At 42.1% G+C, this 18,329-nt stretch overlaps 1 protein-coding gene across 1 annotated transcript in view; it reads left to right on the top strand.

Moving 5' to 3' along the window:
• The window catches only part of VIPR1 (vasoactive intestinal peptide receptor 1), a 108,027-nt gene that overhangs the window by 22,714 nt on the left and 66,984 nt on the right, over positions 1-18,329 (top strand). The window contains exon 2 of the mRNA XM_014945125.1: positions 14,508-14,604. Coding sequence (XP_014800611.1) covers positions 14,508-14,604 — 97 coding nt within the window. The remainder of the gene's footprint in view (positions 1-14,507; positions 14,605-18,329) is intronic.

Genomic DNA, 18,329 nt, shown 5'->3' with positions numbered 1-18,329 from the left:
TCCCTACCTGTTTAAATGCTTGTAGAACTTCTGCTCTTTGACTGAAGTGCTTAAATAGCAGATGCAGAGCACCTGAGAGCAAAGGAGGGTAGTCATGCATGATGAGGTGAATAAGGACCCGTAAAAAAGTTCTGCCCCCTTCATCATCAAGCTGAACCGAAATAGAAGAAATAATAAAAAAGAAATGGGGGGGGGGGGGGGGGGGGGGAATCTGTTCTCCATAACCAGTCTGGGTAGAACTATAAATTTGTGCCTTAAATTTGGTGTTTCGCAAAACAGAAAATCTTTGGTCTGCAGGTTGGTCAGCAGAGAGAAGCCTATGAATTGATCAGGGACTGTAAGGACACTGTGGAGTCTCTGTCACTGGGGACACTTGAGAAAGAATGGGACAAACGCATGTCAGAAACCATTAATGAAACTTAACATCTCACACAGGGGTAGAATAGTTGGTCCCTTATGGACGTTCCTAATCTTTGATGGCTTTTCTTTGTCCTTGATCTGTGAATGTGATGGCCATCTCTCATTGTAGGCAGATCTGCGTTGGCCATTTGCAGGCATGTGAGAAGACACGTGCACCACCCTGCTTACCAAGGAGCATTTATCTCGATAGGGATGTTCAGAAGATGCCCCAAGGTGGGGTTGCTGGAGCCAGAGACCATGGGGAGAAGAGTATGTTGCCTATGACGTGGTCAGCTTTGTTGTATGTGGTCCAGCAACCCTCAACTTCCATCAGCTAACAGGTCCTCCTCCTCTGTCATTTCCAGCAGAGGTTTTAGATTCTCATGGACCTTTTTGTTGGTAGTTCCCTCTTTCCTCATCTCTTTCTATCGCTACGTTTCATTCCATCTTTTATGCTATAAATCCAGTTAGATCCTTAACTAATATCGCTGAGACCTCCCTGTGGCTCTGTGTTTCTGCTTTCATCCTGGCCGCAGTCTTCACACTTACCCACTTCCTTAGTTTCCTTCCAGTTGTATTAATCTACATATCTATCGTTAAGGCAGTCATTTCCTTCTGACATGTTATCAGATTATTTACTGACATTAGAAAAGATTAGATCCACCGATTTTCCTCTCTCCAAAAAAAACCACCCCAGGAATCTTATCAATAAAAGCTATCAGTTACATTGCCATGATTTACTTTTGATAAACCACATTTTGTATTTTATCCAAATCTCTGTTTGCTGCCACGTTTTCGATTATTCTTTCCTTCAAGTGGTGTTCAAAAGTCTTGTGTGCTTTTGTGCTCAGATTAACTTGCTGATAGCTGTTTGGACTTTTTTTCCCTCTCTTTGCTACATATAAAAAAAGCATTAAATTTGTTGACTTTCAGCCAGATGGTACCACTCCCACCATCCAATCTGAGCATGTTGTTCTCTTTTGAGTAGCTTTCACCTCATATACAACAGTTTCCTTACCCTCGTTTGCCTTCACAGTCAGCCCTGTTCTTAATTAATCAAGCTATGTCATTCTCACCATGTGTAACTGGTTTACTTTTTATTACTAAAATTATATTTTTACCTCCAATTCCTTGGAGAAGCCAGTTAACAGAAGTGGGGGGGTGGGGCTGCATGTGACTTCTCCTTTTTGGGGGCTATGTTTAGTTTTCATCTTGAATTTCAGCACTTTGCATAGCAGTCTCACTGTTGTGGTTTGGTTTTTTTTTTTTCTTTTGTTGTTCTCTTTTTATTCATATCACTGACAGATTTTTTCTGCCTAGCTGAGTTGGTCTTGACAGTGAAGGCAGGACTTCTAGCAGTGCTCAGAGTCTGCTCTAATCATAATTTTTTTCCCCAGAGCCAGCAGCCATTCTGCCTAGGTGTTCTGATCACTCCTAATGTCCAGCTAAGGTTTTATCTTCCTAATTATCTAATTTATTATTTTATGTATATTGAATATTCCTCAAGTGAGATTTGAAGTCTTTCTCTTGTTCTCATGGCCCAAGGGCTGACTCCTTTCCCACTCTTGTTTCCATCTAAATTCTCTTTTTCTCTATTGCCTCTTCGCTGTCAGCCAGCGTATTTTGAGGAGAACATTTAAATATTTCATACCAAGCAGGACACCTCTGACAGAGGTGAACATCAGCGTATACTGGTATATGGGAAGGTCTCTTAGAGACATGCAAATGCTGCAAACACACAGTGTGAAGTATTTAGGGGGTTTTGTGTCTGCTTTTGTTTATCTTTGCATAAGGAAGGAGTTTTGGGAGAAAGCCAGACCAACTTGACATTTTTGTTGTATGTATTTTTTTTTTTTTGTGGGTTGGGGTTTTTTGGTGGTGAGTTTTTTTGGTGTTTTTGTTTTTTTGGTGGGTTTTTTTTTTTTTCTTTTTAGCTACTGGTTTTTTTTTGGTGTTTTTGTTTTTTTGGTGGTTTTTTTTTTTTTTCTTTCTTTTTAGCTACTGGTTTGTTGGATGATCTTGGTCTTTCTGCCTTGGTTTTTTCATCTGTGAAAAGAGGGTGGAGATAATATCTTCATGAAACATTTTCAGATCTACAGCAGAGGTCTGGTGGTGTTATACCACTAAGACATGGTTTTGCCATCTCAGCACCTCCATCATTTCCCGTGTCATTTGTGCACTTGTGTATTTTCCTTTTTAAGGATAACATCTTCCCTCTGAGCTTTTTCCCCCCTCCATGTTGTTAGCAGGTAAGGAATGACAAAAGAAAATGCTCAGTGCAATAAAGTAGAATTAATTATCTGCTTGTGTAGCTCATCCATCACAATCTCGTTGCATAGTCAAAAGCAGCTGCAAGTTGACTTCGCTTCAGGGACCACTGGGAAGCAAAACCACAGCTAACAGCCAAGCTGGGATGATGAGGCCATGCAGGAAGTGAGGGTGAGATCCTTGGTTGCTTAAAGCCATTGGTAAACTCTTTCTTGGCCAAGTCTTGCCATGTTCAACCCATGGAAATTGCCACTGGGTTGTTTTGATTTGTAATGCAGCTATTTCTAACATCTGACACTTTGCTTTATTCACCTGTTTCACTTGACACTCAGCTGTGTACTCAGCAGGATTGATGGTAGTTGAGATGCAGCCCTGTCACAGCATCCTTGCGTTCTGGGATCTTGAGAGTATTCTGAGTGTTATTAAGAGGAAGGTGGTTGGGGCTGTCAGAGATACTAGATGTGACCCTCAGGCTCCTGGGAAAACATCAGTGTTCTCTTCAGGTGGAAGTGTTGCATGCATTCTTGGTTTAGACAGCATGTGTGAGTGTGTGTCATGTCGTATTTGTTAAATTTCCCTGTGTGTCTAAGGCTCTTAGGCTCATGTTACAACCTGTTTAACCTGTAGCTTTCAGTCCTTCTTTTCAGCCAGGAAGAGAGGAACCATGTTTTGAATTATTCCCGTGTTTTCCTACTGATCCTTCACACTGACCACCCAAATGTTGCAGGGTGAATGCTGACAGTTCCAACTCTTGGTTACTGTCTCCTCCAGGAATGTAAGTCCCTCCTAAAATCTCCATCTGTAGTTAGCCCACCAACTTAGACCACCAGTATACTTAGACCACCAGTATACCGATGGGAGTATGTTCTTCATTATCAGTTGCTCAAATTATCAATTTACCTGGTTTAGTGGATTTTTGCCCCTTATGGCAGGGAAGTTGGAACTAGATGATCTTTAAGGTCCCTTCCAACCTAAACCAGTCTATGATTCTGTGCTCAGATATGCTATGTTCTACATGTAGACTAGACGTTGCACCCAATGAGGGTTATCAAAACCAACATCCGAATCCAAAGCTCCAAAAAGTAAACATAATTAGCAACTTTCTTCTAGGAGAGCTCTGGACAAACAGACAGTAATCTCCAGCATGTTCTGTTCTCAATCATGGCTGTGTCTGCGTGTGTGTCCATCCTGGGTACTCTTAGGAAAGAATCTCATTCTGTTGCTCTCCACATGGTTTTCTCCATTCTTTGCTCTTTGTGGCAGCAATGCTCCCTTGCTGTCTGTCGCACCTTGTAGCAAGTGACTTGCCCTTTTGCTTCCTTCCATCCTCAGCCAAAGAAGGGCAGAATGGCCCTGCCCTGATTTTGTTGAAGGTGGCTGCTCTTGTGCTTGAAGTGGCTCCAAATCACTGCAGTTGCCTTGACTCCCTCACTAATAAGAACAATGACTTAATCCTTTGTTCTGAAACACAGCCTAGGATGGGAGCTCATCCCAGGAGGCTCTTCTTCCTAGGAGATATGCCTGGGTGCTTCATACTCTCCATGAAGAATCTTTCTATAGAGGGCTCTGATGCTTTACAAAGGATGCTTTGTAAATCCATAAGTAACATCCTCAAACAGAGCCTTGTTGACTGAATCACTTCTGCTTCATTTGAAAGAGGGAAGACTCATTTCTTCCTGGTCTCTGAATGAACAAAACTCATCTCTTGCCAACGTCTTTGTATGTTTTGTACGCTGCCTTGTAGGTAATCAGTCTTTTGAAGTGAACTCTTTGAAATGAGATGCACTTACAGATTGTTCCAGGCACGTACCTGGATTTCAATAGAGAGCTTTGAATAGTGGCACAAACAAGCCCTGTTAGGGAGATTTTTTTAGGATGGGAAGTGATGAATGAATAGTAAAATCATCCTGGAGTTGGTTCCTAATTTGATTTAATAAAAGATGTGGAAGGTATTGATAGCCAAGATAGTTAAAACCTTATCACCAACTGTATTATAGAAAGGCGTTGCGGTGACTGCTGGAAGACTTACACTGTAGAAAGCATTATAATTTGCATATCTGTTTTCTTGTATCTTCTATGTTTTTTGTTCTTTTATCTCCTCCTAGTTGCTCTCGAGGAAGTGGTATTGACATTGACAAACCTGTGCTCTGACCCAATTTCTTTTTTCTTATGGTTGCTGTGTCACAAGATTGGAAGATCCGTGTCCTACAGTCATTTACTGTTTAGTGAGGTCAGGAAAGTTTTGAGCACTGAGAGCTCCAAATGCTGACTGTGTCCGGTTTTAACTGCTTGTCTGGAGATGTTAAGGCTGTTATGTTTAAGCAATGAGAAGGTACCCAGTAAATGCCAAACCCCCTCTTTTGTTCACATTTCTATCTGCCACTGAGCTTCAGAATGCCTGCCCTGCCTAGGAAAAGCCATGCCTGGGACCCTGGCTGCTGTAACATTGCCACTTTGCTGTTCAGTCCTTCTCTGAGTGCACAAAAACAAAACTAACCACAAAACCCCGAGGTTGCAATGAGAAGCTGGGCACAGGAAACGCTTCCTTTCCAGAGAGCACTAGAGCTTCAGGTGAAGTTGCTCCTTATTGCAGCTGTGGGGGTTTCCATCATGAGTGATGAGCTGGCCTCGTGTCCAGGCTTGTCCGTAACTCCAGCCCTTACCTTACTGATGATGTGTTAATGCTGGATTAACACTGTGTTTCTAGATATTCTCAGTTCCCCTAAAAGTTAGAAGGAGCTGCCCATGCCGCTAACCAAAACTATTGTTCCTCAAACCAGCCCACTGCAGTGTTTCTGAGAACGAGAGACCATCCAGCTTGCTTTACCCAGGTCCCTGGTATATCCAATAGCCAGCCTTGCAGGAGGATGTTGGGGTCCTCTTTGCCAAAGGTCTTGTGTATGTGATGTGCAACTCCCAGGCTGTGGGAGAGGTCTAGGGGAGAACTGAGAATGGGAAGTGCAGAGAAGAAACCACAAGGACTTCACTGTGATTTTGATCTTATTTTGTCACAGCCTCCTGTGACACTGAACTGGCCACTTTTGTGCTTTTGGATTCTGCTGGGGTGTTGCTAAAACCACCAGTCTCCATTGCTCTGGATGGGAGCAGAAGGGAACCCCTTCTGCTCTACACCCCACTCAGAGCCTTACAACTTTCTGGGACCCTCTGAGCAGATCTGAGTTCATCCAAATCTTCTTCAGTATTGTGGCAGGTGGACCTGGTGGGTAATAAGATCTGGGTTGGCTTCGGGAGGAAAACAAGACTCTGCTGCCACAGTTGGAGTGAACTGAAGCAACAGGAGAAGCAGTACAGAGTGGGCAGGATGGGTTTGGGGCCTTTATGGTTGTCCAGGACAAGAATCAGAGATGGATGGAGGGAGGCTTTGTCACCAATTGGAATCCTGAAGACGGGATTGAGCACAAACAACTCACAGGTTTTGCTGAGACATCGACTCAGGGCTTTGTAGTCCCTTCTGAGCCTGCAATTGAATTAGGAATCATTTCTTCTGCGCACAGCAATCTAGAGGTGGTTACTCAGGAGATGACTCAGTGCTGGATAAGCAGAAATTCAGGACAGTGTTAACAGGTTATCTGCACATTCTACTGAAGCCAAGTACTTTTTTTGAGCAGCAGCATTTCAAAGTTGATATGTCTTGAAAACAACACAACCTGTAAAAAGAATTAGAGCCCTTGCTAGTCTTTCACTCAACTTCTCTACAGGGCTCCTGCCAGTTACCATCTCACACCTGCTCCTGGAGTACGCTGGGGAAGGATGGGGCTGTCTGTAGGGGAATCATTCAGTTTAGACACAAGCCCAGGTCTGTGTGTTTTATCTCATTTAACGTTAGACATTTGCAGTGTGGGCACCCACCCCTCAGCCAGTTGCCTAAGCTTCCCTGGATGGAGCAGTATAGGGGAAGTTTCTTCTAACCTGTTATAGACACTTCCTTTAGTTTGAAGTGACTCATGCCCCAAAAGTGCCTACTTCTCTCTTCAGGTGAGGAAGGATGATCGATGTGAAGTAGACACATTTACATTATCACATACTTTTTGCCCGTGGATCCCCAAATCGTGTTTCTGAGTCCTGGGGGTCGAGAGGTTCTGGATCTGCATTTCCTTTGTATTTCTGCTGTTCTTGTAATTGGATGAGCAGAAGCCTTGGAGCTGAATTTCCTCTAGAAGATTTGAGCAGTTTGGTAGTTTAGATTCTGAAAAAACGGTAAGAAAAGGAACGGAATTTTCATCAATCCAACTCTGTTTCTTAGACCCGAAGGTAAACGGAAATTAAAAGCAGTCAACGATCAGTAGTTCAGGGAAAACTGCAAGTTACTTTGCTGCCCTCCAACTTCTATAAAGTCAGGTAATAGAGTCCACTTTCCTTCCTTTGCTGCCCTGTGTACTCTTGGGATAATCACTATTGTTCCTTGCTTATTTTTTCTTGATCATATCACTTTGCTCTGACTTGTAGGTCTAAACACCACTGATCTCAGGGTTGCAGTATTCTTCTATTTCTGCAGTAGCCTGAATTGAAATCCTTCATCTGATCTTCCTGGAGAGGGAATTCATACTTCCATACTCCAAGTGATAATTTAAAGGAGCTAAACGTGTTTACCCAGCAATCAGAGCTCCTATTCAGTGGTGGGAATTTACTTAAGTGCTGCCTCTCTTTTAATTGCTATGTGCCATTACTCCAGTGCCAGGGTGTCACTTCTTCCTTAAGACCTTAATTCATCTCTGCTTTCCAAGAGAGGCATCCAGAAGCTTGTCACTAAGGAGTTAAGCAACCCAGCTGCTCAGCTTCCCTTTCCTTCTGGTTCTCCAGGCTTTTTGCAAAACACTCTGCACATGTTTCCTCGATCTTCCAACCCCTCACACAGAAAGGGGACAATCAGTCTAAATGAAGTCTTCGTGCCTCCAAGCTGCTGGATTGGTTTGGCCAAGTTGCCTTTGTTTAGCAGAGCCTGCTTAGATGAGTCGGGGAAAAAACATCTGCTTTCCCTGTCAAATGATAGTTCTGTTATTGGCATGATTATATTTGGCAGGAGCATAAAATGGAGTAGTTTGAACAGCAAAGTGAGAGTCAGGATACTTGGGTATTTGCCTGGACCTCTTTTATTTGGAAAAGTCTCCTAGGGACACATGCTGCTTCCCGTGCTCTTGAGTCCCTTACCGATGGCTGATGACAGAGCAGTGTATTTACAACATGTGTAGAGGTCATAGCAGAATATAGCTTGCCTCTGTTTAAAAACATTGTTTTTGCAAGTCCTTCTTTATTGATCCTACAAAGGCCACACAGTGTGTTTGGAACGTTTTGAACTTGGTCTTATCTCTCAGTTTACGTCTGTGTTACTGGTATCTAACATTTATTTCCCTGTGCTGTCATGACATATTTGTAACATGGTTTTGGATTCTTAGACAAAGGTTTTTTAGAAAAGCAAATAATTATAATATTCCACAAATACTTTTTTCCCTTCTCAAAACCACCAGAGTTTTTTGCAGCTTTTAGGTTTGGCAGTGTTATTGTTGGAAATTGAATAATTATAATATTCCACAAATACTTTTTTTCCCTTCTCAAGACCACCAGAGTTTTTTGCAGCTTTTAGGTGTGGCAGTGTTATTGTTGGAAATTTTGTTACCCATCAGTACAGATAAAAATCCTGTGTCGGTGTCTTCCTTTGGTCCAGTCTCCTTGTTCATTCTTGCACTTGTACACAGTAATTATAAGAATAGGGTTTTTAGGGGAAAAAGTCTGTATTTTCCTGAGAAAGTTCAAAAGTTAGAAACTAAAAAGAAACTGAAAGTCTAGTTTTAAGACAGAGGTCAACAAAGTTACGAAAGAAATCAAAGCCAAAGTTGTTGCGTAAGGATTTCCTTTAGTTGTGTGTTTCTGCAAGTGATGAACATAAAGGAAAAGCCCCTGGTCTGAAATTAATGATGAACTCTTCTGGCAACTATCCAGAAGTACCTCCTTCGGGATGGCTACTGAGTCTTGAAATAAGACCTACCTGCTAAAATCTTTAATTTCCTTTGTTGTCCACATGAAAAAGAGTGGAGAAACTTCATCTCCACCTACAGCAGTGACAGAAGTCATGTTATACAAACTGTTGGAAGGCAACTGATGCTCTTATGCCATTACTGCCCCCACAAAAGCTATGGGAAGATAGTAATGGTATAAGAGGTCTTTGTTCAGATAACTCAGTGTACCCATGTCTCACTGTTGTGTGGGCTGTGGGAGCTCAACAGAAATGGGTGAGGGATGTGATTTCATCATCTGTAAGCTTTTCAATTCTACTCCTTCCTTGTTTGACTCCAAATCCTGTTATCACTGTGGTCATCCTAGTCCCTATCTCTTCTGGAGTCTCCATACGGTGAGCTTCAGGTGAGCCTGGGAACACTCTGAGGTCAGGAGAAAAGGAGGTTCTGAGCTTCTTTGTGGGTTCATACACCTGCTTATTTGTAGCTGTGGCTTCGCTGTGAATCCCACCTGCCTTTGAGGGGTTGCCATGTGAGCAAAGGAGTTGGCCCGTGATTAGCCAACGGCATAGATGAGACTAAACATTTCTGCAGCTCCTTCAGCCTGTGACAATCCCTTGAATTGTATTTAATTAAAGAGTGTACACAATGGCTTTCTTTGCAGTAGCAGACTGTGCAGTAATCCTCTAACAATTGTTGGGATCCGGAGGGAAGGAAAACTCTCATTAAGAAAGACTTTGGGGATAAATCCACATGAGAGTAGCTGCAGGATTCAGAGCTGCAGAAAATCACATCCAGAAAAACATTCCCTTCATCTTTCAGCTCAGGGCTTCGGAGTGTGTGCAGGAAAAATGACCTCGGACAAATACACTGCAATTTTTACATGGTATCTTGGGCATGCCAGGAGGACTTAGCGAAGGAGAGTTTACTGAATTTCAGCTGCACCCACGATGGATATGCCCAAGAAACCGGATTACTGTTCACTAGCTGATGTTAAAGTGAGCCAACCAAAGCTGGTCATGCTTTTCTTTTATCTAGACTTTTTGGATGGGAAATGTGAATTAGTGTAGTCCTCAGCCGCATGTCTGCCTGGCCAGTTGCCGGCTGCAGAGAAAGATGCCAAAGCCCAAAATCTCTGTATTTTCCATAGGAAAAAAGCCAACCAAGAAAACCAAAACAACTCAGGAAAAAAAAAACCAAAACAAAACAGCTGGGGAAGAAGTAAAGTGAGTTTGTACCAAGCTATCTGTAAAGTCTACCTCAAGCTCTTCTAGGAGGGAAACACCAAGGAAGGGAAGTTATTTAGCCTCTCATCCCAGGGAAGATCCCCCTTGGCAGGCAAGGCTCACAGCTCTTAAGTGAGCTCTTCAGCCAAGAGCCTTTTCTCAACTGGGAAGTGAATTAAGGCAGCTGAAACCATTGCCCTGTTCACTGTCGTGCTAGCTGCCCTGATGACCTACCAACAAAAAAAGACTTTTCTGTCAAAATTGCACTTCTCCATTTCCTAATTATGCCCCAAACTGTGATTTTTTTTTTTTTTAATTTTTATTTTTATTCCAGCTGCCTTTGTTAGTCTATAGCAATGACAACTGTGAAATGTGAGGGTTATTAGTGTTATCACTAAGGAGGTAAGGAGGAGGGTTGCTGTGATTCTTTGGGTTATTTATTTACTTGTTTAGTTAATGTGGAAAACGAGCCATAAACTAGAAGGCCTCCAACGTAAGACTGTTTGTTGACCTTGATGATTCAGTTAAAGGTCTTTAAACATTAAATTCACACATCACTGACCTTCTCCAGCTGAATAGTAGGTATTTTAGTATGAACTGGTCCAACTACAGTCAGTGAAGTGGGATGAAAGCCTTCAGGGCTGTTGCTCGCTAGGTCTCTGTGGACTAGAAGGAATGGTAAAAATCAGTTCAGACTAAATATATAGCTTTTATACAGTTAAAATGAAGGAAGATGTGTCCCACTGAGCGAGCAGGTGATTTACAGCCCACTCTTTCTTTGTTTGTTTGTTTATAGAATAATAGAATCATTTATGTCAGAAAAGAGCTTTAAGATCGAGTACAACTGTTAACCTAGCATTGCCAAAACCAAAAACTGCCACTAAACCATGTCCCTCAGCAACACATCTACACATCTTTTAAATACCTCCAGGGCTGGTGACTCCACCATTTCCCTGGGCAGCCTGTTCCAATGCTTGACAACCCTTCCAATGTAGAAATTTTTCCTAATATCAATCCTAAACCTTCTCTAGCTCGACTTGAAGCCATTTCCTCTTGTCCTGTCCCTTGTTACCTGGGAGTTGACCAACACCCCCAGGTCCTATTCCGCCAGGCAGCTTTCTGACCACTCTTCTCCAAGCCTGTAGCAATGCATGGATTTGTTGTGATCAAACTCCTCTTGTCCTGTCCCTTGTTACCTGGGAGTTGACCAACACCCCCAGGTCCTATTCCGCCAGGCAGCTTTCTGACCACTCTTCTCCAAGCCTGTAGCAATGCATGGATTTGTTGTGATCGAAGTGCAGGACCCAGCACTTAGCCTTGTTAAACCTCACACCATTGGCCTTGGCCCATTGATCCAGCCTGTCCAGATTCCTCTGTAGAACCTTCCTGCCCTCAAGCAAATCCAAACTCCGGCCCAGCTTGGTGTCATCTGAAACTTACTGTTTGTTTGGTTTGAATTATCTAGTACTGTTTTAGAGAGTTTAGTATACGTGAAGTTGCTGGTTTGGGGTTGGCCAATCCAACATACAGTTTACACAGGCCCATGCCCCCTGGAGTCAAAGCTGTTGGCCAAGAGGGATACCCCAGGACATCTCAGCTGTGGCTAGATAGGTCTATTTGGGAGACTAAATCCCACTTCAGCATCTCAATCTGCTGGAAATGGGTGGGGATCTGACATGTAAGTACTCCTTTAGGCAATGGAGCCACCCACCTTGCTTAAAATCTCACCATAATTCAGCACCAGCACTACAAAAAAGAAGATCACCTGTATTTTGGTGTTTTAGATATTGGATGCTCTTTTGCCAGTGGTTTGACTAACACAGATGTCTTTCTTCTTAGACTGGATGAAAAAAAAAATACAAGATTTTTTAAAATTACATCTATAATCAAATTTACCTGAATCACTTTTCAAAATACTAATGACGACTACAGTTTACACAGGCCCATGCCCCCTGGAGTCAAAGCTGTTGGCCAAGAGGGATACCCCAGGACATCTCAGCTGTGGCTAGATAGGTCTATTTGGGAGACTAAATCCCACCTCAGCATCTCAATCTGCACCTTTTTGAAAGGTGATAAAACTTTTACACAAAGTAAATATTGGGCCATTGGGCTAAATATGCCATCAACCAATTTAGGCATGCATTTTTAGTGAAGGGAAGATGAGGCAGTGAAGTACTTGCTAATGGGCTTGGTAGAAAATTTACTGCAGAAAAAAAAAAATAATTAAAACATGTTGTAGAAGTATACAGGGCTTTGCCAGCCCAGATCAAAGTCAGAGCTGTATGAATTAATTTATAAAGTGAAAACTTGAGTTATTTATAGATGTGAGATGAATTTGGCAATAATTTAAGTCCAGAGAGTTAAAACTTTCTTTTGAAAAAATCAGAATGTTTTGAAAACATTTAAATCTTTACTTTTACAGCAAGTGTTCTGCAAATTTCTCATGCTTCCCCTCGTGCTTTTTTGAGGTTAAAATAAAAAGGCAAGAAGTACTGTAAATCAAAACAAAGTGAATCTATGGTATTTTAGATGAGCCAAGATAAAATTTCCTGAGATTTGTTTCCCTTTGGGAAAAAGAAACATTTGAGTACCAAGACAACCACAAATAATCCCCCCCCCCTTCTCATATTTGTTTTTTTTTTTTATTATTTTTTAAAATCAGAATGTTTTGAAAACATTTAAATCTTTACTTTTACAGCAAGTGTTCTGCAAATTTCTCATGCTTCCCCTCGTGCTTTTTTGAGGTTAAAATAAAAAGGCAAGAAGTACTGTAAATCAAAACAAAGTGAATCTATGGTATTTTAGATGAGCCAAGATAAAATTTCCTGAGATTTGTTTCCCTTTGGGAAAAAGAAACATTTGAGTACCAAGACAACTACAAATAATTCCTCCTCTTCTCATATTTGTTTTTTAATTTTTTTTTTATTTTTAATTTGCCTATAAAACCACATAATTAATTGCTTATACACTACTAATCAAGTCCAATTCCCAACCTAAAGGAAATTACAATCTGAACAAGACATGGGGTGAATTAGGGAAGAGAGCATGTTGGGTTAATAAGAAATTGTGAGAATAAATCTAATGTGCTAAATTATTTTATAATTTTAATCCAAAGAGCAATTTACATCAAACAATTGTTCCTTCAAAGGATTTCTGGTCCTTCTGTCTTACAGACTTGTCTAGCTAAATCCCCCCCCCCTTCTCATATTTGTTTTTTTTTTTTATTATTTTTTATTTGCCTATAAAACCACATAATTAATTGCTTATACACTACTAATCAAGTCCAATTCCCAACCTAAAGGAAATTACAATCTGAACAAGACATGGGGTGAATTAGGGAAGAGAGCATGTTGGGTTAATAAGAAATTGTGAGAATAAATCTAATGTGCTAAATTATTTTATAATTTTAATCCAAAGAGCAATTTACATCAAACAATTGTTCCTTCAAAGGATTTCTGGTCCTTCTGTCTTACAGACTTGTCTAGCTCACGCATTTTGAAATGAGACATGAAAAGATCTTTTTTTTTTTTTCCTTTCTCTGCCTATATCAGATGAAAACATATGCTTTTTCCAAAATCTGTGAAGAGTGAAGACTGAATCAGTGACCTCTTACAGGCAGAGGCTCATCCCCTGTCCTCAAAATCTGACCCTGAATCTCACCCATCTCATGGTTTTTCCTGCGTCACTTTTTACAATGATGGGATGAACTCAAGCCAAAACTTCTGCTTTTTCCACATCATTCCCCTCTCACCATCTCTTTGCAGCTGAGTTTCTCCCTCCTGAACGCCGTTTCCAATCTCTTTGAAAGAGATGGGGTTTTCTGCAGAGCCATGCATAATGGGACCTCAATTTATATTTGCAATTGCCAGACCGTGAAGCAAAGTGTTTCCTCCAAGCTGAGAGTGTGTCGTTGACAAGGGGACACTGTGTGACGTGACCCATTGGCCAGCTCCTGGTTCTTTTTTTGGAGTGAAAATTGTTACTTGCATGTTTTATGATTGAGGCAGTTTATGAATTACACATTTAAGGAGTCCACAATTAATTACCTGAACATTTATAGCTGCTGTTGTGTTGTTACAAACACAATATAATTAGGTCTGACTGAGGAGAAACCACTTGGGGGAAAAAGTCTTGTCATTGGGAATTTCCTGCTTTTTAGCTCCTTGATCTCCTAATCTGCATCAGAGATTTCGTTCTTATTTGATTTGGGGTTTGTTTTGCTTTGAATTAGCATGAGCCAGGAGGCAGGCCATGTGAGAAGGGAGGGAATAAACCTTGTAAGCACAGATCCCACTGCTCTTGGCATGAATATTAAAACTGCCATCTTCCTGCCCTAGATAGCTGTTGGTGTTAGGTTAGTCAGGCAGGGTTCTCGGAGCATAAAGAAACAGAATTGCTCCTGATCATCAGAAAAAAATAGGTTGCTTTGCTGTTCTTTTTTTTTTTTTTTTTTTAAGGAAAGCATGGAGGGAAATGCTGGTTTTTCAGCAGCCTCTCTGTTACGCTGCCTTCTCTCAAGCAAACATAAAATAAAGCTGCATGCATATCCCCATTATGCAGTGGTCCAGGAGAGCTTAGATGGCCACGAATCCCCAGGATAGGTGGGTTTTTCTCACTCTTTTCTTCTCTACCTTTTCTGCAGGCATCCAGCACACGTCCAGAGTGCAGCATCATGCAGGAGATTGAAGAGGAGCGCAGCCAGTGCTTGGCAGAAGTTGTTGGGGATAACCAGACTTCAGGTATGGGACTGCTCTCTTCCCTCCCTGGCCTGCAAGCCAACATCCCCAGCCTCACATCTGCCTTGCCTGTGCTATTTCTCACCCCTTCTGCTGCAGGACAGTCACTCCAGATGATGTTGAGCTCTTACATTAGGAGGGAGAGGAATAGGGACTTCCAAAGTATGATTCAGTCAACCAAGAGTTTGAATAGCTCACTGGGAATCACTTGCTGCCTCCCAGCTGGGTGAGCATAGCTTAGGTGTCTCAATGTGTTTAATCACAGTCAATCATCCATGTGCTATTTCTCACCCCTTCTGCTGCAGGACAGTCACTCCAGATGATGTTGAGCTCTTACATTAGGAGGGAGAGGAATAGGGACTTCCAAAGTATGATTCAGTCAACCAAGAGTTTGAATAGCTCACTGGGAATCACTTGCTGCCTCCCAGCTGGGTGAGCATAGCTTAGGTGTCTCAATGTGTTTAATCACAGTCAATCATCCATCTCTCTGAACTAGTTTTTCCCTGGGATATGAAAACTTGAAGTTCTCATAGGCCTTGGTTTGCTTCAAATGAATTCATGGTGACCTTCTCCTTCTGTTGAACTGACCTCCCATCCCCATGCCAAAAGTGCTCCTCTCCTGGTCGTGAAGCAGAGGAAGGAAGGGTGTGTCCGAGGTTGCAAGGTATCTATGAAGTTGGCCCAGGCAGCTGAGATACTCTCTTTGTTCATGTGACGTGTTTTTTGTCAGTGTTAGCTTGATGGTTGAACTCGATGATCTGAAAGGTCCCTTCCAACCTAGATAATTTTATGATTTTATGACATGGAGCAGACACTACGTCAGGCAAGGCTCTCCAGTTCTCTTAACCCACTCCCTGTTTCAGTGAGCAGGAGAGGAGGGTCAATGATGCTACCTTTGGTCTCCAGCCTCCCTAGGTTTCTCCATCCTCTTCTAGGTACTTTTAAGTATGATTCAGTCAACCAAGAGTTTGAATAGTTCCCTGGGAATCACTTGCTGCCTCCCAGCTGGGTGAGCATAGCTTAGGTGTCTCAATGCATTTAATCACAGTCAATCATCCATCTCTCTGAACTAGTTTTTCCCTGGGATACGAAAACTTGAAGTTCTCATAGACCTTGGTTTGCTTCAAAGGAAGTCATGGTGACCTCCTTCTGTTGAACTGACCTCCCATCCCCATGCCAAAATTGCTCCTCTCCTGGTCGTGAAGCAGAGGAAGGAAGGGTGTGTCCGAGGTTGCAAGGTATCTACGAAGTTGGGCCAGGCAGCTGAGATCCTCTCTTTGTTCATGTGACATGTTTTTTGTCAGTGTTAGCTTGATGGTTGAACTCGATGATCTGAAAGGTCCCTTCCAACCTAGATAATTCTATGATTTTATGACATGGAGCAGACACTACGTCAGGCAAGGCTCTCCAGTTCTCTTAACCCACTCCCTGTTTCAGTGAGCAGGAGAGGAGGGTCAATGAGGCTACCTTTGCTCTCCAGCCTCCCCAGGTTTCTCCATCCTCTTCAAGCAGCAGCGATGGAGCTGTGCCACCCTCGAGGAACAGGCATGGCACACCATGCATTGGTCAAATGGGCTTTCAGAGCAGGAGAAAGGCTGCAGGATGTTGCTGGGAGCAGACAAGCTGCAGAGCAACCTGTGAGATAGGACATGGATGGGTGATGTTGAAAGGGTCTATGAAGCTGCAGAGCAACCTGTGAGATAGGACATGGATGGGTGACGTTGAAAGGGTCTATGCTAACACAGTTCCCCAGTGGACAGACTGCAGAGAGCTTGGGAAATTTTGACACAGCCACCCATGCTGAGTCTTAAACTGTAGAGATCAGCGTGGCAGAGAAAGCAAGCTTTTGGGTTTGGTGCTCTCCCATCCCAGTGCTGTCAAAGCCCCAGGCTGAGACATCGAGTTGGACTTCTCCTGCTCCAAGCACGTCTCTCAAGTTACAGGTCCTGGTTTTGTAACTAAATGAGGTGCAGGCACCGGTGGCAGGCTGTCAGGCTCCAAAAACAAGGGATCCCAGGAGGAGAGGTGGGAAGATGTGTACCCTGTGTGATATTTTCAGCCCATCTCCTGGAAGAGGATGTCTTCTCATCCTCTTTCACTTGGCATCGCTTGCAGTTGGGTTACAGACTGAGGGACTGTTCTGCAGAGTGCCTGTTAATGACAGAATAGCATCCTGGGGACAAACTGATCCCTGGAGGAGTTTTACTGAATGCAAGGATGGCTTTTGGCCCCTGCTTTTATCTACGAAGAGGCACTTTTCTTTGATTCGGAAACTATTTCAAGTGTCCCTGCACAGTTAAATGGGGCTGTTTGAAGAAATGTTCTCCTGGAATCCAGTAAAGGAGAAAGTCAGGGTAGTTGAAAGCCAACTAAATGCTTCATTTCATTTTCATTTCATTTAAAGTAATTCAATTAAGTACAATACATTCAAAATAGAAGAAATGGGAGACAGTGTCAAAAGCCTTGCTGAAAGTTTAAAGTAATTCAATTAAGTACAACACATTCAAAATAGAAGAGTAAATACTTGAAGTGTTAATATTATTTTTTTCTGCTTTTTCAAAATTATTTTTCTCATTGGAATGTTTAATCTAAAACAGCTTTTTTCCCCTCTCCATTGAATTAAACCATTGAATATATTTTCCCTATTCTGATATAAAAACACACTCAGTCATGTTACAATTCATTAGTGCCCAAGCTCTAGCAAATATATAAAAATTCTTCGGAGTTTGTTTTTTATAATGGAATGCTGAAATATTGGGCTGGGATAATGCTGCATTTCTACCAGTCACTACTCATAGTCATTAAATGATTCAGAAATTGCAGTTTTGAGCACTATAAAATGTGTTTTGTCCATGGACCTGCTACTCCTGAGTTAATGTCAGATGTCATTTGTATGTCTGCCTGTCCTGGGTAGAAACGGCCATTGATGTCATCAGTGTGGAACAAGCGTGTGTAGGGACACAGCATATGTCCAACCAAATTTTACAGTGCAAACTGTGTGGAAAGCAGTATTTAAGAGCTCAATACTTGACTTTTATCTAGACACTCACAGATGCCCTTGCAGTCAACAGAAAGAAATAAGTATCTCTAAAGTGTTGGCTCTCAAATGGGTGAATCATCTTATGGAGAAGTCTGCTTTGAAACTGATGTGGACAGGTAACTTCAGAGTGCCTAAATGGGATGTGTTTCCCCCTTGGAGTGTTCAAGGTACAGCATGTGAGCACAAGTAGGTCGAAAAAGATGTTTCTCTGTAGTGGGGCTCCATAACTCGATACGTGTAGCTGAGCATAGCTGCAAAATAGAACTTTGAACTTTGACGGTTGGCAGCAAGGGGGAGGTTTGTTGGGGAGAAGTCTGATGAAGGTGATGATAAGAGATCATATGAAGGTGATGACTGTTTAGTCCGAGTGTTGCTGGAAAGGAAAAAAAGCCTAGTAAAACTCCCAGGAAAAATGAAATTTTAACACAGTTCAGTCCCCCAGGGAAGGAGAAAGGAAAGCAGTTGAGATTCCCTGCCATCTAAATGTAATACCTTGATTTATGACCAGGTAGGTGTGTTGCCTTCTGCACATTCCAGATCACTTCAGCAAAAAGAAAATCACTAGAGGTTTAACAAACCATTTGTTATCCTTTCTAATTAAATGAGTGGAAATAAGGAAACCCACCATTTCAGTACAGTTTGGAAATAAAGCTTTGTTTAGAAGCCATTATCAATTTTATTGATCGGG

Source organism: Calidris pugnax, unplaced genomic scaffold, assembly GCF_001431845.1.
Source record: "Calidris pugnax isolate Ruff unplaced genomic scaffold, ASM143184v1 scaffold54, whole genome shotgun sequence".
NCBI classification, from domain to species: Eukaryota; Metazoa; Chordata; class Aves; order Charadriiformes; family Scolopacidae; genus Calidris; species Calidris pugnax.
This window is presented reverse-complemented; position numbering and strand designations above follow the sequence as displayed.